The following is a 21,213-nucleotide window of genomic DNA, read 5'->3' as shown; positions in this document are numbered from 1 at the left end:
AAAACTTCATATCCAGTTATATCCAGGGATATTTGCATTGGGCCTGGGATCCATAGCTCATTTCCCTATCTTGTTTCCTTGGTTTGTTGTGTTCTGGGTTTGGGGTTTTTTCTTTCCTTTTTTTTTTTTTTTTTTTTAGAGCATAAAACAAGGGAAAAAATGGTCCGCCTTACATCACATTAACAATATTTTGTGCGAATCCCACAGATGGAGTCCAGAGTTAAGAACAAGCCAGCACACATATGCAGATAACATACTTTTACTGGATTACACAAACTAAAAATGAAAAACCTGGTATTTCAACAGCTGCCTAGGAGGTGAAAGGAAACTCCCCCAGAAAAGACAACTCGCCAGCAATGATGTTTTTACTTCCCCTTCTGGAATATGGAGTAGTAACTGTAAGGGGAAGAGAATACTCAACTGGGGCAGAGCTGGGGATTCTATTCTAAGAGGTAAAGAAAGCAAGAGTGAACACCACTTCTTAACAAATGCTGTCTACCACCACCTAGTGGAAAACACCACCTCAGGCTCCTTCACCTACATAAATTTGTAATCTTGGGGACAGGCATGACCTGACTGCAGCGTGTGTGTCCCCTCCACGCTATATGGAAATACAAATTAGCAAAAACTTTGTTTCTATCTAAGAACTATTTCTAAAACTGGACGCCATACTTCCTGGTCTGTCATCTGACCTAAATCCTCAGTTTTGTCATCTGCAAAATGGAGGCAGGAAGAATTTTATGAAGTTTAATTAGTGCAAAGTGCTCTTAATAGCAAATAGGGCTTTCGGTCCAAGGATCTCAGACTACTTTGGTCCAAGTACTCAAATTACTGAGGCTTCAGTCAGCGATCCAAGAGGCAGATGTACTGCTGTGCTTGCTATATAGAAAGATAAATAGCAGGGGTTGCAAAGTTACAGTTGCCTGAATTCACATAATAAATCAATAGGGGAGCAGGAGGAAAAAATCTGCATAGTTGCAGAATTGTTGGATCCCTGCTGTTCATTTTACCCCTGGTAGCTTTTGGAGGGAGGAGACCTTCCTTCACCTTTGTATATGCAAAGTATTTTTTTGTAAATGGAGACCAGATCCTGGCAGCCAGCACAGTACAAACAATTCAGAACAGGTTCCTGTGCTTATAGGGTTGCTCGAACCACATTGGCCACACTATTCATCCAAACATCATCTGTGAATATAGGGAAGGAAGAGCAACGCTTACAGTAACACTAACTCAACTGGACAGCTTGGGCTTTGGGTGAGCAGCTCATTTTCTTGATGCTGTTATGTCTGGTACCTCAGGGGCTGTACCAAATAGATGAGATTTAACTTGCTGAGTCAGGAGGCCTGCGTTTGGCAGAGGAAGGAGGAGATAGGTTTAGTCACCTCTCAAGTGTTTGTTCCCAGTCCTCTTTTCAAAAGCACAGCCCCTGAAATTAGCCAAGGGAGAGTCCTTACGTCTTGGGAAGAGCGGGAGCAGGATGGGGCCAGGAAACCGGCCTGCATTTATCCCCCGTTCTCGGTTTCTGCCAGGTTCTAGCTGCCAATACTGCTGAATCGCTGGAGCCACTCACAGCTCCTGACTCTGAGATGTTGTGGCAGCAGAAAAGGCACTGCAAGAGCCTGTGGCTGACAGCCCCTGACATTTTTTGCTTTGCGAGTACGCATTCAGGCTGGCGTTTTGCTTGCAGCTGAAGTTTATGTTGTCTGGAGAGACAGTCTCCAAGCAGGAGACATGCTGGGGTTTGCCACCTTGTATCAACTTCGTGCGTGGCTCCTGTTCAAAGCTGTGGCAATAAATGGCAGCTTCTGTTGACAGATGTGCACAGGCAGGACCAGAGCAGCTTATTTCCACTTAAACTACTGCCAAAAGGGTGTGAACACGGCGCACAAAATCATTTTTAAGTCCACTAGAGGAATTTTGTAGCGCAGAATAGAACAGGTTTTCTCAAGCCGCCTTTGCTGGGAGTTCGAATGAAGGTCCTTTTCTTTGCAAAGAACAGACAGCAACACCCTTGTGGTTGCTTACCCATACCTCAGCAGAGAGATAAACCCTGTTTTAATCTTTGGTTGCTTGAACCCACTTGCAACCCATTCTGAAAGAACATCCACAATCTGTTCAGAGAGGAAGGATGGGTTTGGACATTGTCATTCCTTTCACCCACTATCTCCCCATGACTCATTTAATTCTTCATGTGAGCATATAGTAAGAAAACCACACAGTGATTTCAGGAGGGATAGAAAAAAGGATCGCTGCAGAATCGACCTTCTCTAGCAAGTGGCAAAAGACAAAAGAACCGAGTGTGGGTCTGAGGCACAAGTTAAAGATCAAAACTGGCAGCACCATAACAAGCCCTCTACAGAGCTGCTTCTGAAATGGAGCTGCCTGAATCGTGCCGGGCCGACACCAGGAATCATCGTTCGCACGCAGCTAGAAAAAGAACTCCCTGAGGCAGGAGGGAGAACTGGGCCCAAACCGAAGCTCAGCAGGCAACTCGAGAGCTGGAAATTGTCTGCGGCAATACTTTTCCGTTCCTTCTTTCCCTGACAGCTGAACTAACACTTGTCGCAGGAGTGCAAACCAGGCAATTATAGCAAGCATGGATGCCACAGGGCTGGACAGGCTCGCTATTTATAGTTCCTTGCCGAGAGAGCTTTCCTGCTGTGCTGCTGTACACAGGTTAAGGTGCAGTCCATGCCTTGAAGGGCTCACAGTCTAAATAAAAATAGAAAGAAGGAGTAGCAACCTCTTTCATGATGAGAGCCGAGACTCAGAGATGAAAGGATAAAAAGGAAATCCACAGCAGAGCCTGGAACAATGAAATTCAACTTCTGCCCCCGAAATTGCCCTTTATTTTGTTAACTCCTTCCACGCCTGAAGTGCCACCTTCTCTGCTACTCATAATTAGTGCCAAACAGTCTCATACAGTGTCACTGAGGTGTTCTTGCAAGCTCTGGCCTGCCTTGCCGCTGTTCAGTGATTTATTTTCCCTACCTACAGCAGAGATGGGAGAAGGGATGTGTGCCTGCCCTTCACTCCCTGCTGAGAGCTGGGCCCGTGCCCAGGTGTGGACAGGGTGGGAAGCAAGGAACCAGGACCGCATCCTGGAGCTAAAGGGATGACAGACTCCCAGGAGCGGAGCAGGCTGCCAGCTCCAAGCGTTCAGAGTCTCAGCCAACTGCAGATGCAAGTCAAAGACTCTCCTTTGTTTCAGGGGGAGGATTAAAACACGAGCTGTTTGCGAGTTGAACTTTGAAGTATCTTTGTAGCAATTTGAAATGCGGTTGCCCAACAAAGAGAAACCTTTACAAAAACATTTTTTTGTATTTGAAGTTAGAGACCATCCACTGGCCTATTTTAAGGCATACATTTGAACTGGCCATGAATCCTGCCTCTGTTCTCATGCACTAAAAGGCAAGAGAGGATTCACTTGACCTGCACTATCAAATACAGAGAAAATAAGGCATTTGCCTGGGAAAGAACCACCCAAAATAGCAGTGAAGAAATCGTGCTGCGACATGAGCTGTTAGTGATGAGAGACAAGAAAAATGAGTTCTAAGAGCTGGTAGACTTCTTCTAATGACGTATTAATGAAAACTGCTAGAAAATTATATGGTGATGCTAATTAGTCTTTCTAGGTTTAAGGACCTGAGATCTTTCCCTTTTACACTAAATACTCACATAAGAGTAGGGAATAATCCTTGTTGAGGTGAGTTCTCAGCGTTCTTTGAGGATTCTTTCTAGATCCACCTGACATTTCCTTTGCTGAACACGGCTTTTAGCTCAGAAACCAATGCTCTTGCCTGAGGAAACCCTCCCCTGGCAGCCGGTTTTTGATCGATTGATTTGACTGCTTGCGTTAAACATGATGCAACACGGTATGACAAATGCAAGCGAACATCAGGATGGAGCGCAACGGAAATGCTGCATGCTATCTGGCAGGTCAGCAGGAGGGGAAGGAATTACTTGCCTGGTAACAGCACATGGAAAAGCACAGAGGCAGGGGGTAGGATTCATCTGCAAACATCTCATGCTCCCTAAACTTTTTACAGCCCTGTCATGGTTTAACCCCGGCCGGCAACCAAGCCCCACGCAGCTGCTCGCTCACTCCCCCCCACCCAGAGGGATGGGGAAGAGGATCGGAAAGGAATGTAAAACTCAAGGGTTGAGATAAGAACAATTTAATTGGTATAGCAAAAGCCACACACGCAAGCAAAGCAAAGCAAGGAATTAATTCCCCACTTCCCATGGGCAGGCAGGTGTTCGGCCATCCCCAGGGCAGCAGGGCTCCATCACGTGTAACAGTTACTCGGGAAGACAAACACCGTAATGCCAAATGTCCCCACCTTCCTCCTTCTTCCCCCAGTTCATATACTCAGCATGACGTCCCATGGTATGGAATAGCCCTTTGGCTGGCTTGGGTCACCTGTCCTGGCTGTGTCCCCTCCCAATTTCCCCTGCCCCTCCAGCCCTCGGGCTGGCAGGGCCCAAGGAACCGAAAAGTCCTTGATTTAGTATAAACATCGCCCAGCAACAGCTGAAACCATCAGCGTGCCATCAACATTGTTCTCACATCAGAGCCAAAACACAGCACTGTACTAGCTACTAAGAAGAAAATTAACTCTGTCCCAGCCAAAACCAGGACAAGCCCCTCATTCGGCTTTGCAATGTCCTAAAGCAGACAATTATGACTATATCAATTTTGTGTCTTTCCCCTCCTTCAAGAAGCTGGAGAATGAACCCAGAAGAGCTGCCTGTGGATGTATTAACTTCCCACTATCGCATCAGTGAGACCATATGTATCACGCATTTCCCACTGACAAGGAAAGAAAGGTTAAAACCTTGCATGACAGGTTAACAGCATGATTTGCAGCAGCGGCTTAAATAAATGGTCGCAGGCACGAAAGACTAGCAGGCAGCTAATCCTTTAAAGATTTAAGAGCAGCTACTACTTCAGTCCAAGTAAATATTTCAAAATAAAATTAATTAATGGTGACTAGTGGATTTTTTTCTGCTTCGTTTTAACAGCCCAGGCTGAAATGGCGATGCCGCCACGGAACTTGCACTTTCAGTGCCAAAACTGTTATTTCATAGAGGCAAGAAAGAGTCCTCCCAAAGAAGATTTGTTGCAGTTTTGTTCCTTACTGTAACCGCAGCAGAACTGGAAAAGCTCTGTACGAATCTCGCGGGTCGGTGTTAGTGTCAGAGAGGCAAGCGCCAAGAGCAACCTTTATGCTGCTCCAGAGATGCAGGACAACATCATGGCTCGGTGTCCAACAGAAGCACAATGCAGAGGAAGGAAGCGTTCGCTTCCTGATTCTTGTCATAAGTAAGCTCTGTCCATGCGGGCCACAAAAAAAGACCTCCTCATAACTGTCTTCCTTCCGATTAAAAGAACTTTCTTAACACCTTCCTAGACACAGGTGAAAGCATGGAAGGAAAGGCTCTCAAGGTAACAAGTACCTAACCAGCACACACAAAGTCTGCCCGAGCCCGGAGAAACAAAGCAGTCAATGAAATGATTTGGAAACAACAATTTCTACTCCTCAATTAAACTTTTTTTTCCCCAGTATTCCCCAATATCCCTCCCTCCCCCCCCCCGACCTTTGGCTCCATCTCAGAACAAAGGCAGTTCTCTTGGGAGGGAGGAATCTGTCATGGCCCACTGAACTGTCTGGACTATTTTTAGTTAAATCCAGCATTCCTAAAAACATCGAGCTGCTTGTGTGTTAAGGAAGGAGAAGGGAAACGCCGTGAGCGCGCACATCCACATTTCACACGGGGAGCGCAGAACACGGCATGCCATCTGCCTTGCAGCACGACAGTGTAGCTGGGCTGAACGCAGAGCTCTGGGGAAAAGGCAAAGAACATTTCACCAGGTAGAGAAGGCAGAAAACCAAGGCAGGATTGCCGACTTCCCCGAGCTGGAAGAGGCAAACCAAAGGTCTCTGCTCGCAGCTGGGAGGCCAGGGAGATGCAAGGGCTGGGCGATTTGCACTTACCTGCTAAACTGATGAGCTGCAGTTCCAGGGTTCAGCGATGAGGAGAGTGCCAAGTGGAGAGGCAGGATCAGCCAAGTAGTCCTGGAGGTGCTTTGCAGGTTGAGATCTTGCTGGCACGAGCAGGACAAACACCCCAAGGGAAGGGCCAGGAGAAAGAAAGCTGAAGGAGCGGTTTAGGGAGAGGCAGAAGACGTGAGGGGCAGTTGTATGAATGGGCTGATGCTTGAGACTTTTAAGGACTAGGCATGAGGGGGAGGAGTATGGAGAGACCATGGAGAAACACATTTAGACCACGGGCGTAAGTGGAGCATAGCACAAATCTGATTAGAAGGGACAGAACTGTCGTGCCGAGTCATTTCTTCCTGCCCTGCAGGGTTTTTACGTTGTCTTTTATGCTAAGCAAAATCCATATTTGCTGTAAGAGCAGCGGTAAAGCACTGGGCCTCTCAGTGGCAAATGTTGCTGAATTTGGCTAATTGCAGTTGACAGAAGGCAAGCAAACCCTGACCGCAGGGGCTGGTCTAAGTGTTCCTGCACGATGGGCACCAGAAAGGCACTAGAGATGCTGTTGCAGATTGTGCTGTTCATTCAAACAAAGCATTTGGTTTATGGCGATATTTATAGGAGGGGGGTTGTAGCCAGCATGCTCCAAGTGAGTCATTATATTCTGTTGTCCACATTTCTGCAGATGTCTCACACGACTTCTAGTAAAATACTTTCAGGAGTAAGATCAGTAACCTGCTGGCCAGGCCAGCCTCCTCACAACCAACCTGCTCTGTGGACAAACAGTGCGACACCCAGCCAGGCCTCCAGGATGAAGTTATTGGAAGGGTAAGAGGAAATACAAATCCCTGCTGAGAAAAGATGAACAAGGAGTCTGAAACTCAAGTTTCCTCTTCCTACATCACCACGGGACCGGTGATGGGCCTTGCTCTTCTCCCCACCCCATGAACCTCCATCAGCACAAGCACATGGAGAATCTCAGAGAGAAGGATCAACAGCGACGTCGAAAAACATGTCTGTATCGCTATATAGCACAATTCAGGTTGCTGCCTGGAGCCCTTACACCTGCTTTCCCAGGACCAGACAGCAGTGCCTGCAGCTGCCAGCTGCTTCCCTGTGGAGGGAATGATGGCTCTTCACAGGGCTCTCTGTGTGAACAGATGCAAAATCATGAGCCTGTAAGAATCACAACATTGCTGGCTCCACAAGCCTTAAACCCAAGAACAGAGACACCAGGACAGGGTGATAAGACCTTCAGGGCTGTGGCTTCACTTGGACCCAAAGCTCACACACAGTCTCCAGGCTGGTGAAACACCTCACTGCTCCTTCACTTCAAGCAACCTCCAGCAGCAGCATTTCTGCCTCTTCTTTCAAGGATTAGTCGCCAGCCGAGGTTAAACCACGACAGAAGCCTCTCCTGGAAGCTCACCGTGTGGGCAGCAGGTTGACTCTGCAGCTTTACACTCGAATGCCACCACTTGGTGCAAACCTACTGCCTGGCTTCCCATCTTGATGGAAACCAGCTGTGGGAAGTGTTAGAAAATTAGTCATACACGGCATTGTTGAGCCAGGAGCCACTGGTGGCCATCGCTCTCAGCCGGTGGCATTTGTACCACCAACAGTGGTAAAAAGCCTCCTGGAGAGGAGAGGAACGGGCCCCATTCTGCCTCGGGGAGCACAATATGCTATTAACAATGAGCCATCGCAAATAAGGAGCAGAGAAAGAGCCATTTTGGATCTAGCATCAGTTTCCAGGGCTTGTAGTTAATGTCTGCAGCTACTCAAGACTGTCTCCACGGCTACCTTCTTTGCTCCCCCCAGTTTATTCACCCCGATGTTTCATACGGCTTTGCTACAGTAGTTTCGTCTGATGTGATGATGCTTGGGAACTTCAATTAGCTTTGTTCACTCCAGACGCTCACAAAAAATTAAAAAAAAAAACAGAAAAAAAGAAGAAAAAAAAAAAAAAAGAGATTGACTTAAAAATGAGTCTTTGCTTTTATAAATAATGAACTGGGGGAATTTCTCTGGGAAGCTCGGGCCAGAGGACTCTAGAATCACGTTTCCAAATGTCTTTCCAGCAAGTTCATGGTATTAAATTAAGTATGTAACGGTATAAATACACCGTACACCAGCAACAGAAGAACATCGCTGAGGATACGTGAATTCAAGCGCTCATAAACGAGAGAAAAGCCTGAAATTGGGGGCTTGTTCTTTCTCCAGAGCTTCTGCGCATAATAATACCCCATCGAGCTATATAAATGCCAACTGTTTTTTTCCTGAGACAGCTGCCTTGCCGAGTGCCCAGAATGGATGATGCTCAATAAAGGAAACAGCTATTCAGTATTATCCTCATTCACCAGAGTTCGGCCAGCGCCTTATTTGTCATTCAAGCCCTGCTCTAGAACGAGAAACTTCTCCACAGGCGTTTTGCTCCTGCCCTCACCACTGCGGTGAGTCAGTCAGTTCTCCCCAAACCCACAACAGCCCTGACTTCACAGAAGGGGAACTGCGGAGCAGAGCCATTAACCGTGGGGTTTGGCAGCAGCATCCAGCACCCGGGGTCAAGGGAAGGATACAGCTCAGGGAGTTCGGGCAAGGCAGCGAAGGAGCCGAGCCAGCCATGAAAATCACACGTGCAGGTCCACAGCGTGGCGGGAGTGGGGGGAAAATTAAAAAGATCCTATTGTATCAGCACTGAAACAACGGCCCCATTGGGAGGAGAGCTTCATCCTTGTACAATGTTTTAACAAGTGAAAGGACTGACAGCACCGATGACACTCAACCCAGTATCAGGGAGCACCACTGTTAAGGTACAAACTGGGCTCGGAGAAACAAAATATTTACAGTAAAATTTGCCAATCTCTTGAAACAAATGTGAACTCACGCTATTTTACAAGAGAGAATTGAACCCTGGCTATTAGCTACACTAGAGCTAGACAATTAACAGACATTTTAACATCTAGAGACTTAGACTCTGGAGGAAAACTATGCTTGTAATGCAATACGTCAAAGAATGAAGTCGTCTGTATCTACATTTTTCCAGTCGTCAGCATACCTTTTTTCTTTCCCCAAAATGTCTCCTTTTTCCCAGATCAGATATAAAACAATCGCTGTCGAGAGGACTGTTTCCCTGTGGCCATCCCTCACGCAGACAGCCCTGCGAGCGCTAGGGCAGGGACTGTTATTTATACACTGTGCTGCCTGAGAACTTCGCTTCTGTCAAATAAAAAAGAAATTGCCTTTCCTCCAGAAATGTCAGCATGTTCTTCTCCCATCCCCTACGTTTTTCTTTCTTAGCTGACCCAGGCTTGCCATCTTTTGGCATCTTATCAGCCCCACTCAAAAGCATCTTCTCCCTCCCCCTTTACTTTTTCTGTCTAAACATCCCTTTCATTTCCTCTCCCCTTCCCCAAAACCCAAACAAACCCACATTCTTATCCCCTAGTAGAGGCTGATTCATGTTCTGCGTCAGCAGCCACTCTCCTGGCCAGACCCAGCTTTAACTGACACATTTCAGCTGCTGCCAAGCGGGACGGGACAGCATCTGGGAAGCCGGGCTGCCGTCAGCCCAGGGGCCAGCGGGGCCGGGGCCGGCGTGACGCAGCAGAGTGGCAGAGAACGTGCATAGATGATGCCTTCAGAGATGGAAAGGGAGATCCTGAATTCAACCAGAGTGCAACACCGGGGCACACACAAGGCAATGAAGTCAAACGTGGGAAGAGACGTAGCTTACAAAGAGATCTTGGCTCAGGCTTTGGGTTTGGAGGAGGAAAAAAGGCAATCTGAAGAATACTTTCAGAGCAAGGCGTTCATCCAGCACTGTTCTCATCTCAACAGCTCCACAGACCTACCCTGCACTAACACCGACACCTGCCCCTATTCCTTCCGAAAATTTTCAGTCCACATGAGGCACACGCCTGAATTCTGGAGTATCAGTACCAGCCTGCAAACTGACACTGCCCCGTTACACTGCCCAACAAAAGGAACTGTATGTCTGGGCCCTGAAAAAAAAAACCCAATTAGAAGCCTGAGGTCTTTGCACATTTAATAAGGACTGCATGTGAGGCTCAGAAAGCGAGTCCCGACCTCCCGAAGCAGCACATTCTCCTGCCGCACCCAGGGCAGTCTGGATTGCTGCCACGGGGAGGGTCCTACAGCAAGGTCCTCTGCCCTAAGCGAGCCAAGGGTCCTGGAGAGCAGATGGGGCTGTCGCAAAGCTGCTGGCTCAGCACGGCCTAATTGCAGTGACTGCATTAGCAACTGGAAGCAGTGGGCAACAGCAGATTCAGCTAAAGCCTTAATCTGGGGGCCCAGAACTGTTTTTAGCACACACTGAGACCTACAAATGTGAAAAAGACAAGCTTATGACTTGTACACAGACTATAGTGAAGTTTATTCATACTAAATACACGTACTTGCATCACTACTCGCCGCATACTTGCCCTCCGGGATGCCGAGTTCATTCCCACTTCAGGAGTCAAGACTGTTTTTACTTTGCATAAAACAAGAGCTGCCAGTTTGGTTTCCCTGAATAACATATCACTGAAGCTAGCAAAACAATACAAACGGGGTTTATTCAGTACAAACTATACAGAAATTTTCTTTTTACCGTTCTAGGGAGTTATGCACAGCATATTATTTAGACAAGCACAAAATGATTCCAAATATACATAAATACAGTGGAATTCAAGTGTCTCCAATATCCACACTAGTCAAAACCAAGAGTTTTGGTATTTGGACACTTGGGTCCTGGTCCGGATTCCAACGCTTCTCCCCGCATCCATTTGGTTTGTTTAAAATAATAAGCAAAATCCAACAACAGCCCTGTTAAAGGATAAGCTGGTTTTGCCAAAATTAACAGTAACAGCAGCATGGGGAAAAGCTTGCTTCGGAAGAGCGTGTTTGCCAAGTAAGTAAGGTTGGTCAGTCTGACAGGAGGAGTTGTGTAGCAAATGCACGACGTGTAAATCCTTTCACGCAAGTGCAGCTTCCTCCCCTCTCGTGCCCATCCGACTGCCGTTACTCCAGACAAGCACAGGACAAGAAGATTGGAAGCATTGCTGATGAGCAGAAAGCCAAAGGAGAATTTAACTATGGTGTCTGTCTGCAAAGGTAAACCCACTGATAACCACAACGTCACCGAAAACAAAAATAAACTCTATAAAAAGTTACAAAAAACAAGTATCTTTGATGTTGCAACCGGCTCATCTATTTTTGGAAAATTGCTAGAACTGCCTTGCCCAAGAGGAACTTTTTTTATAAGCAACCAACATTAGGTAACCAAAAGAGTCAAAATACCATAAATCATGTTTTTTCCCACCTTGTGTTGCAACCCTTCGGGTCAACTCTGTGTTCGAGCCCCCACCAAGTGAAAAACCCGCCACACCTCAAAACTGGGAACTCGCATCTTGTGACCAATAATACTTATCTTACAGGCCCCCTCTGATAGCCAGGGTAACTAACAGCTCTTACCGCCAATCTAATTATAACGCGATTAAATACATTGTTCAATCATCAAAATCTGGGATATCGTCGTAGGAATAGCCCCGGTAGCCTTTGGAAGCGTAGTACGCGATGCGCAGGTGGTAGAAGCCTGGGAGAAACACAAGGATCCCAATGATGAGCACGGGGATGGCACGGTCCGCTCCCTGCGGGGGAGAGAGGGGCAAGAGCAGTGAGGTTGGGGAGGGGGTGTCTTTCACGTTCCTTAAGTCCTGTCTCTACTCATCCCCAAGGCCTGGCTAGCTGCCAAAACAAAAATTCATCTTCCATCAGAATTTTCTTCAGGCTGAGCTCTCCCTCCTCGCTACAGGAAACCCTCAACATCCCCTTCGGACGCCAACAATGGAAGGGCAGTGCCAGCCCCCGGCCGGGTGCTGTGCGCTTGGCTGAGCACCAGCTCTCCTGGCTGTGCCTGGCTGCTTCTGATACAGCCGAAACGCTGCTGTGCCCGCCCTGATAAGCGGCAGCCGCCAACCGTAAAACAATTCCATACGGCGCAAGGTAAGAGGAGGAGCGCGCCGTGGAGGGGCACCAGGCCAAGCTGTGAAAAACAGATTCCCTTCCAATGGGTCGCAAACACAGCGATGAGAGCAGCGGTGCCGTGTCCTGTACCACGGCCTGGGATCTCCTACCCAAGTCACCAGCCGGTCTTTGCTAGGAAGAGCGACGATCCCAGCGTGAAGTTTTTCCAGGACAGCAAGCTGACCTCAGCAGGGACATCGTGTTAAAACGAAACCGTACCCCAGGGAGGCCAGGGGAACTCGGCGCTCCCCGGCCGATCTCCAGTTCAGCTACGACCGTGCTGCAGAGCGGCAGCTGAAGACACCAGAGGGCTCAGCTGCTGGAGAAACGGGGCTGTCGGCCAACGCGGAACTCGTCACAGAAATGTAATCGAACAACTTACACCTTTGCTGATGTATCCCGCCAGGAGGAGGGCTCCGATGATAATGAGGAAGGTCCCGATCATGAAGAGCACAACAGCCAGTGCAATTGCCTTGTAGGGGATTTTTGGTGGGCTCTTCTTGAACTGGATGGAAAAAAAGCCCCGACCCAATATTAAACAGCTTAACACAGCACAGCTCCCCTCCCGCCACGGCAGAGCTGCGAGTCCCACAGCCAGCAGAGATGACACGGGACAAAACTGCTGCAGCAGCTCCGCTGCAGGGCTCTGCGATGGCCCTTCCGTGAGGAATCCTGCCCAGACCCCGCTCTCTGAGCCAGCCTTTAACCCACTGCTTCCAGATCCGCTCTCATTTTCTCCTCCCTCCAAAAAACCGTTTCTGGAGAAGGGCTGAAGTGGTGGCTCACAGCTTTGTACCCTGGAGGTGAACAAAAAAGCAGCCTCCTGCGCACACACAGCGCTACAGCAGCTTTTCCTAGCAGGTTACACAGTCAGAGCAGCAGCAGAAAGAGGTTTCCTTCCCCGCTTTTTACCTGCAGGTCAATATATCCATCGTCAGTGCTGGCGAGCTTGGAATATTTGACTTTGCTACTGGGAATCCCAGCAGTCAGGTTTGTACGTGATGGCATCATTACAAGGAAGCCTGGGCATCAGCTAGAACCTGGGGAACAAAAAGAACAGGAAAATAAGATAATCGGAGCACACTGTGCGACAGAGGCTGGGAGAGACGGAACAAGTGTCTCAAGAGAAACGAAAGTCTCAGGCCCGCGCTAACCAAATGGCATCGTTGTTCTTTTTCACAAATGAAACCTTTTCAAACAAACCCTTGTATTTAAGCCTGAAGTACAAAACCCTGAATATAGCTGCAACAGGGTTTGCCAACATTGGAAAACAAAATCAAACTAAGAGAGAACTTGTCTTTAAAACAAGACAGAAATTCCAGAATCATGCACGATGTATAAACCAGCTCTCGTTGCGCAAGGAGATCGCAATTCCAGCAGGGAAATGTCTGAGGCCCAGCTATTTCTAAATTGGGGACACGAGCAAATAAACCCAAACCAGAAGTAAACAAAGCAGCTTCTCTCAACCAGCCGGATATTTTGCAAGAGATCCATGGGGTTTTTTTTTGGGGGGTGGGTGGGGTGGGGAAGTAGAGCAAACCACCGTGAAGTGGAATGAAAAGGAGCTGTCATTCCCGAGACAGCTCGAGTCGTGACTCAGAGGGAGCACGACAAGGGGATGGGGTGGTTAGTGGATGAGGTAACCAAACGAGCAGCAAGGAGCTAGAAGCAGAGGTCACTCGCCTGCCTGGCTGCGAGGGAGGCAGCGCCCTGGGCCGAGCTGCATTTCCTTACGCCACAGCCGGACCCTGCCATTGCCCCACGCCGCAGCCAGCTCCTGCGGTTCTGCTGCCAGCAGCGCAGCCCCGGGGAGGGGGCAGAGCCAGCTGGCTGCTGCGGGGCCCAAGCCGAGCTCTGGCCTGCCAGCCCCCCCCCGCCGCCTCGCTGCAGAGCCACTGCACGGGCTGGGACCCCTCCTCGCAGCGGGACCCAGGCGCTGGGTGCCACTCGCCCACCGCCATCAGCCTGCGCTGCCGCCCCGCAGCCAGGTGGAAAACAGGCTTCCCACGCTTCCCAGCTTCCACAGCTTTTTTTTTTTATTTCCTGAGGAAGTATGGAATAAAGAAAACAAAAATGCATCTATCCCAACTGTTCCAACAGGAAGGGACAAAGACGCTTTTTCCGTAACGCTATTTCGCATCTAAGGTAATAGCATCTCCTTAAAATATTTAGTTTCCACGGAAATCCTTTGTCTCCCTCTCGCTAACTGCCAGCACGCTCCCGCGACATCGGGTTTGTTCCTCTTGCAGGAAATTTAACTTCTATAAACCCCCAACACCCTCTGATCTTAAACCCCAACACAGATGTCCCTTTAGCTTGAACTTTCTGCTTTTTTTTTTTTTTCTTTTGCAGCAAAACCCCAAGCACAGACAAATCATTTCCAGCCCCAGGCATACCCGAAATCTATCGCCCACCTCCAGGGTGGGCACGCTCGCCTCCTCTGCTCCTCACACATCGTTTCCCGTACCCCAACACCCCCAAGGCCTCCTGCGTGTCCAGGGGGTAGACGTGAAGCAGCCAAAAGAAATCAGCACATCAGAAACGCGTCCAGATTTTCTGATTCGGGCCCAATTTTACTCTTGAGCACTTGTGGGACTTGTTACTGCCGGTCCCACTATTTACCCGGCCATTCCTAGTGGCTTCCTAGGAATTATTTCCCATTTACATTTGCATAAACTGATGATCTGCCCTTGCCCTCACCTTGCTTACCAACAAGAAAGAGGCTGTTAAGGGCAAATGCAAAAAAAAAAAAAAAAAAAAAAAATACTCTCAGCCCTCACGGTTAAGGGCCAGTTTGAGCCCACCGAGCTTCACCCTCCCCGTGGGCTCAGGGTGAGAAACAAGCTGCGAGGGGTGGATAAACGGCGAATCGTGCTTGTCCTGCCCGTTTAAAACACGCTGCGCGACGGCCACGTTTGAAGCACAGTGGGAAGCCGGCAGCGTGCGGGGACAGGTGGGGGGGGAAGGGGGGGGAAGGGGGGGTGGGGGGACACAGAGCGCAGGCTCAGCGGGGAGCTCGTCGCTGTTTACGGCCCTTCAGCCCAAAATCCCGTTTACCCCCCGAATCAGCCCGACACCATCTGCTCCCCCTCCCCCAGGAAGGTGGGGGGGGGGGGGGGGGAGGCCATTCCTCGCCCTTTGGCCAGCTCAGCCCTCACCCCGCTGCACCCCAGACCCAAACCGGTTTCTGCGCTGGCGGCCAGGAAGCCCCCAGCAGGCCCGACCCCCGCCTCCCCCACGGCGCAGGCCGCGCTCCCGCTGCCCGGCCCCGGTACGGACACGCCGAGGCCGCTGCCGTTACCGTTACCGCCTGCTCGCGCCGCCCAGGCCCATCGCTGCCAGCACCGCCCCGCTCCGCTCCTGCGCCGCGGCCGCGGAACCACCCAGGAAGTTTATTCTGGATGACAGCAATGTCCTTCCAGGTGACGGCAGCTGCCGCCGGCCCGGCTCCGCTCCACGGGGCTGCCCCCGCCGCCCGCTCCGGACCCGCAGCTGGAACTGGGGTGTCCCTGGGGAGGGCGGCAGGGCCCCCGTCCCGCTCTCCCGGGCCCCCGTCACACGCGACGCGCCGTGCCAGAGCTGCTCCGTGTCACGCCAGGGCTGTTTGTAGAGGGTTTAGGAAACGGGCACGCTCGCACACGTCACTCCTACACAGACTTTAAAATAAAGCTGATTTTCTAGAGGATCCGGATGCGATTAAACGGGCAGATGCAGCACAGCCCTCCGTCAGGGCCGGGTACGGGACCTGCCACAGCCAGAGAATTATTTGTAGCACCTGGAACAACATAAACCCATCAGGTAAAACAGGTGGGGACCGACCTCCACCAGCCGCGCCAGAGCAGGGAGCTGCAGGAATTGCCATGGCTCCTCCAAGTTAATAAAATATTTAGAGCCCCAAAAGCTTAATCTCCTGAAGTAAATTAATAAAACCCCCTGGATTTAGAGCCTGTAAAGCCTGATCTCCTGAAGTTTCAAAGAATTCTTCCTTCCCTCCCCCCCCACCCCCCCTTCCTTTCTTTTCTCCTTGGTAAGAAAGTCTAAACATTTAAACTTCAAAAGCTTACTCCCTCAAACATGGAGAAACACATCCAGCACTCACTAAGCCTCCTCAGCTCTTTTTTTTTTTTGTTCTTGCCCTTTTTAGTGTTTTGTTTTTAAAAGGGATTCTCTTTATTTTGATTATTTGGGTATGGCAATAGCAACGTAAACATTCAGCTTCTTTAAGGCTTTATCCAGAAAGCCCAGCGCATGAGTCAGAACACCCAGCGTGTAAATACTAATGGTAAAGGAAATTTTCTTAAAAGATGCGACACCACCGGCTCATTACAGCTGTAAAAATAACCAATTAAACTATACTTTTTTTTTTTTTTTGGCCATGTTTATGAGTAGAGTAGCACCAAGCCTGATGGCTCCCCCCGCAGCAGGAGGCTGCACCAAAACAAACCAAGAATTTGCTTCCAGCACCAGCCCAGCCTGATGCACGTTATTGAAACCCAGGATAAATCCCCATTTCAACATCGTGAATGTCTGATCCGGCACTGAGGAGCATCACACCGGGAGGGGAAAACCCATCCTGGTTATTTGAGGTACCTGCTAGGGCTGGGGGCTGTAACTCTGGGATTGCTGGAAAGCTTTAGGGCAGCTGAAGACCTTGCTTTGGAGATTATTTTTTTTTTTTTAAAGGTACTGAATGATTCAGCAAGTAGAAGGGAATAAAGGGGGTGTGCACTGGAGACATGAGACGATACAGGAGCAGAGAACCACACAAGGAGCCACCTGCATCACAGCAGCAGCAAACCGCAGGCTAAACTCTAATACAGCAGCGCGACCACCAACGAAAAGTCAAGGTCAGGGGCACCGAGAACCCCTGTCCCAGAGCTCAGGGCTGGCTCTGTGGATGGTGGCCACGTCATTCTGACACAGCAGGATTTGTTCCTCAATCAGCACTGCCACCTTGTGAAACTCTTCGGCTGCATCCATCGGGTTTCAGGTCCCAGCTTTTTTGCAGCCAAAAACCCACCCCCCCAGGGCTAAAGGGCCCGTGCGTGCCACCTGCCACCGCCCCGGGCAAGCCCCCCCCAGGTGCTTCTTGCTGTTTTACTGCTGGGGACAAAGCAGGGTCACTCTGGCTCCAGACGGAGGGTACAGGGTTACGGCTGACTCTGAGCAGTACGAGAAGCAAAGAAAAAAACCCCACAGCTGCCCAAAACTGTTTTCAAATCCTATTTTTCATGATCAAACCTTCAGGGTGAAACATGCTGTAAACCTTTACCGTTTTCATCAACAGTAAATACGAATGTGATGACAAAGACCCTCGGTTAAGAGAGGAGCGGCTGGTGGCACGGCCGAGTGCACCACGCTTGAGAGGCACAGGGCAGAGGCAGCCGATGAACACAGCGTGCACAGGTCTGCAGAGGAGGAGAATGAAACCCAGGCAGGGCTTGCACGGCACCATCAGACCAAGGAACGGAGCCGCAGCGTGGGCCTGCACCCTCAGCCTTCACTGAGAGGCAGAGCAGCAGCTACCGAACAGTCTCTGGCACCTGCTGAACCTCGTGCATTTTAAATAAAACCTGTTTCACAAACCTCCTCTGCTTAAAGGAAAGAGCATTAAGGGCTGATTAGTTACAGAAACAATAACCACACCTCTCCATTTCACCTGTCTGAACCATCAGAGCAGCTGCTGGTAACTCCAGCACAAAAAAAAAGCACAAGCTTGCCCATGGCAGCACCTTTCAAAACAGGAGCTAGGCTACGTTAGCGTAGTCTAAGAAAGCATCGATTCCTCCACCCACGTTTAAAGATGATAAACCCCATGAAATTACATTCTTTATTTCCATTTTCAAAGATTCAGTTAGAATACCAGCTGCAAAACTAAGTGAAGGTCTAAAACTCACAGCATAACTGAACAGCAACCCTAGGCAGCTACAGAACTCTATGGGAAATGGGTCTGCACTCAAGTTAAATATCGCACCCCTTCCCTAACACCAGCTGGAAGAGGTAAGATACTTCACCTTCAGACAGCACCTAAGAGGTGATTGGAAGTACAGGAATACGAGAAAAACCAAGATTTCCTTCTTCCAGTGACACCAGTATAGCAAAAGAGGAAGTTGAAAAATATTTACAAAGATATCTACACGACATGCCTAACTGTGCTGATGTGATGCTCCACAGCACTGAAACTGCTAACGCCGCCACCTCCTTCTCCGCCAAACCAGCTGTCCTCTGGAAGAGCTGACCAGCTCCACCCCTCAGTCCTGCTCCAATTAAGAGCCTTCTTGTTGGTCTTCGATCTTTGGAGCCAGGTAGTATTTTAAGTGTCCCATATCAGCAATCTTGTACTCCACAACTAGGGAAAAAGAAAAAAAAAAAAAAGCCCGATATTCAGAAGGTTTTTAATAAACACCCTTCAGTCAAGAGTTGTTAAAGTAGTTGGAAGGCGGCAGCATGCTACAAGATTTTTCAGTAGAGCTGCTTGTACTCACCAAGAGGAACATCTGCGGACATGCTGAGTGTGACTGTCGGGGACAGGGGAGTGGCTTTGGTAAAAAAGTTCAAGTACCTCAGAGCAAAGGTCAACTGGACTGGCTCGTTCATCTCTATTGCAACCTAGAACACCGGCAGCCAGGTCAGAGCTTAGCAAGCGCCAGCCGCAGCCAGCTCCCTCAAATAATTCCGACACCTAAAGCAAGGGCAGTCAGTGCTGCTCCCCACCCTGGCCTGCTCAGCACCACCTGCGGGCCCCAGGGACAAGGGCCTGGTATAAACCAGAGAAATGTACGATCCAATCCCCCAGCAGGTCATAGAACGAGCAGTGTTTGCAGAAACCTCAACATCGAAGGCACCACAGTAACAATCAACTTACAGCTTCTTCCTCTTTATCCACGTTACTGGTCTGTGACAGCTTGATGTTTCCATTGCCCAGCTCTCCACTGGCTGAAAATTTCACACCATCTTTCGCACAGGAGATGACAACCGCATCGCCAATGTGGCTGAGATCTCTACAGATGCGTGCGAATTCAGCAGACGGCATTTTCACTACGCAACTATACTCTTGTTCCTGCAAAGGAAGTGCCACAATTAAACTTGTACCAAGAAATGTAATCGCTACACTTGAGTTCCTTCAGTCTTTCCAAAGGCAGTTGTGTTACAAGCTCAAACGCCAAGTCTGATGGAGTTTGACATGGAAAAACACCCACTTTAAGACAGGGTGTAATCAGTCATTTGCACCGCTACTTACTGGAATTCCAAGCTGCTCCACGTCGAGATCCATTAGCTTCATCTCATAATCAGAAACCTTTTCCTGATCTAAAGGAACAAACCACAGTTTCACCAGGTGTTTCTTAGAAGTTATCATCCTGAATTTAACTTCTGCGCCCTCCTCCCAAGTAAAACCACACTGATCATGCCAGTAAGACCCACCTTGTTTAATCAGAGCTAGCAGTCCAAAAGTGACCCCAACACCAAAAGTGACCCCAACAGCCTTTTGTAGGCTGCAAGAGGACAGGAACCCAAGGGCATCTGTTTGTGGCCTGAAGAACTGTCTGTCTCTTATAAGGAGTATGGGTCAAGTTTCTAAGTTTACATCTCCAGACTGTTTCAAGAGTTTACCAGGTGACCCCTCCTGTTTCAGAAGTATTTACAGCCCCCCCTTGCATCTCTGTGGTTTATGAAGCCTACCTAAAAATATCCTGCTACCAATTTACTTCCGAAATCTAACACTCACTTGGTGCTTCAAACACTAGAGCCAACGTGTCTGCATTGTCCTCCGCCCGGAGCGTTATGATGTCCTCGTTTCCAGCACATTTCAGTATTTTGGACATGCTGGGGGGGAGGGGAGACAGGTTACTCGCAGGATTACCAGGGGACAGAGCAGAACCCGCACCCATGGCCTACTACAGTGTGAAAGCCAGGCTACATGGCAGCAGCGGCCAGTGCCCTCCAAGATCCCCTTCCCCAGCCCCATACCCCTCCCCAGCCTCCCTCAAGTTCCCAGTACCAGGAGCTCACTCCCCAGCCCGCTCCAAGACCCCCTTCCCCAGTCCCATAACCCCTCCAACACCCCCTCCCCCAGCCAGCCCCACACCCCTCCCAAGCCCCAAACCCAGCCCCCCTGCTTCCCCACCCCCTCAAGTGTCACCCCAGCCCTCACTCCCCAGCTCCCTCCAACAACCCCTCCCCCAACCCGCCCCACATCCCTCCCCAGCTCCCCCCAGCACCCCCTCCCCCAGCCCCACAACGCCTCCAACGTCCCTTTCCCCAGTTCAGCCTCCCCCGCTCCCCGCCAAGATTTCCCGCCATGGCGCGCCGCGCGCCGGTAGTGACGTCACGGCACGGCGGGCCCCGCGCGCGCCGCGAAAAATGGCGCGAGAGCGCTGAGGAGAATGGGGGAAGGGCCGTGGGGGGGTGTCCGACCGACCCCTGCCCACCCCAGGAGCCGCTCCGCGGGTACGGCCCGGGCACAGCCGCCCCCTCGCCCCTCCCCCGCTCCCCGCAGCCCGGGCCAGCCGCCTCAGCCCCGTCCCAGCGCCCGGGGTGGGGGGGGGGGGCCGCGGCCGCCGCTCCCCGTACCTGGAGAGGTTGACGCCCATGGCGATGTTGCGGTCGCAGCGGTAAGTGTCGAAGCCCTCGGAGCGCAGCGTGAGCTGCACTAGGGAGACGTGCGAGGAGTCCATGCTCTGCAGGCTGATGCCGCCCGAGCCCAGGTCCCAGCAGGCCTCGGTGATGAGGTCCTTGAGGGCCTCCAGCACCCGCTTCAGCACCGAGCCCTGCACCAGCCGCGCCTCGAACATCCTGGCGGCTGCCCCTGCGGCACCACACACACCCGGCAACGCAACAAGCGGCCCACCGCCGGGCAGCTGCCCCTTTTATAGCCTCTCCCGCCCCGCCTCCCGCCGCGCCGCAGCCAATCATCAGCGGCCCTCTCCGCCCTCAGCGAAGCCCTAGCACGGTCACATGACGGATACCCTGCTCTCCAACCAATTGCGGCGTCGCTCCTCTCCTTAATCCCGCCCCTTCGGCCGGCGGGAGCCAATCGCCACGCGGGTTACACACTGGCGCTAGCCCGCCGCCCGCCGCGCCGTACGGCGATGGCCAGCGGGGCGCAGAGGGGGTGGGGGCCCCGGCTGAGGCGGCGGGGAAGGGCGCTGGGGCCGCTGCCCCCCGGGGCCTGTCCGCAGGGGCT

At 50.6% G+C, this 21,213-nt stretch overlaps 3 protein-coding genes and 1 long non-coding RNA gene across 9 annotated transcripts in view; 1 reads left to right on the top strand and 3 right to left on the bottom strand.

Moving 5' to 3' along the window:
- The window catches only part of SLC23A2 (solute carrier family 23 member 2), a 66,190-nt gene extending 55,941 nt beyond the window's left edge, over nt 1-10,249 (bottom strand). The window contains exon 1 of the mRNA XM_037371385.1: nt 6,000-10,249. The gene's annotated coding sequence lies outside the window, so the exon portion shown is untranslated. The remainder of the gene's footprint in view (nt 1-5,999) is intronic.
- A 310-nt stretch (nt 10,250-10,559) lies between these two features.
- On the bottom strand, nt 10,560-15,445 carry TMEM230 (transmembrane protein 230). Of its 6 annotated transcripts, none has more exons than XM_037371395.1 (5): nt 15,337-15,445; nt 12,942-13,069; nt 12,412-12,534; nt 11,478-11,653; nt 10,560-11,109 (listed from the first exon to the last, which is right to left on the bottom strand). In XM_037371395.1, the coding sequence occupies exons 2-4, from the start codon at nt 13,038-13,040 to the stop codon at nt 11,513-11,515; spliced, it is 363 nt and encodes a 120-aa protein (XP_037227292.1). In that variant the 5' UTR covers nt 13,041-13,069; nt 15,337-15,445; the 3' UTR covers nt 10,560-11,109; nt 11,478-11,512. The 6 variants fall into 6 exon arrangements, with proteins under 6 accessions (XP_037227292.1, XP_037227293.1, XP_037227288.1 ...); XM_037371396.1 differs by having other exon boundaries at nt 10,560-11,065; XM_037371391.1 differs by having other exon boundaries at nt 10,560-11,653.
- A 108-nt stretch (nt 15,446-15,553) lies between these two features.
- Nucleotides 15,554-17,903, top strand: LOC119140270. Its single transcript, XR_005101574.1, has 2 exons — nt 15,554-15,827; nt 16,419-17,903. It is a non-coding gene; the product is annotated as an uncharacterized LOC119140270 (long non-coding RNA).
- On the bottom strand, nt 17,846-20,884 carry PCNA (proliferating cell nuclear antigen). The gene is made up of 6 exons (XM_037371389.1): nt 20,601-20,884; nt 19,756-19,853; nt 19,270-19,337; nt 18,895-19,089; nt 18,515-18,638; nt 17,846-18,378 (listed from the first exon to the last, which is right to left on the bottom strand). The coding sequence occupies exons 1-6, from the start codon at nt 20,819-20,821 to the stop codon at nt 18,296-18,298; spliced, it is 789 nt and encodes a 262-aa protein (XP_037227286.1). The 5' UTR covers nt 20,822-20,884; the 3' UTR covers nt 17,846-18,295.
- Nucleotides 20,885-21,213: the final 329 nt, after the last annotated feature.

The sequence above is a fragment of the Falco rusticolus genome, chromosome 20 (assembly GCF_015220075.1).
Source record: "Falco rusticolus isolate bFalRus1 chromosome 20, bFalRus1.pri, whole genome shotgun sequence".
Lineage (NCBI taxonomy): Eukaryota > Metazoa > Chordata > Aves > Falconiformes > Falconidae > Falco > Falco rusticolus.
The sequence above is the reverse complement of the archived record's forward strand: the minus strand, read 5'-3'. Positions and strand labels throughout refer to the sequence as shown.

What these genes read in the sequence shown, in the direction of transcription:
- TMEM230 (XM_037371391.1), bottom strand. Translation starts at nt 13,040, where the DNA reads ATGATGCCATCACGTACAAACCTGACTGCTGGGATTCCCAGTAGCAAA. An exon ending in ATGGATATATTGACCTGCAG is followed by an intron (nt 12,535 to 12,941) that starts GTAAAAAGCGGG and finishes TTTTCCATCCAG; the next exon opens with TTCAAGAAGAGCCCACCAAA. An exon ending in CGGGATACATCAGCAAAGGT is followed by an intron (nt 11,654 to 12,411) that starts GTAAGTTGTTCG and finishes TCTCCCCCGCAG; the next exon opens with GGAGCGGACCGTGCCATCCC.
- PCNA (XM_037371389.1), bottom strand. Translation starts at nt 20,821, where the DNA reads ATGTTCGAGGCGCGGCTGGTGCAGGGCTCGGTGCTGAAGCGGGTGCTG. An exon ending in ATGGGCGTCAACCTCTCCAG is followed by an intron (nt 19,854 to 20,600) that starts GTACGGGGAGCG and finishes CCTCCCCCCCAG; the next exon opens with CATGTCCAAAATACTGAAAT. An exon ending in GTCCGCAGATGTTCCTCTTG is followed by an intron (nt 18,379 to 18,514) that starts GTGAGTACAAGC and finishes CTTTTTCCCTAG; the next exon opens with TTGTGGAGTACAAGATTGCT.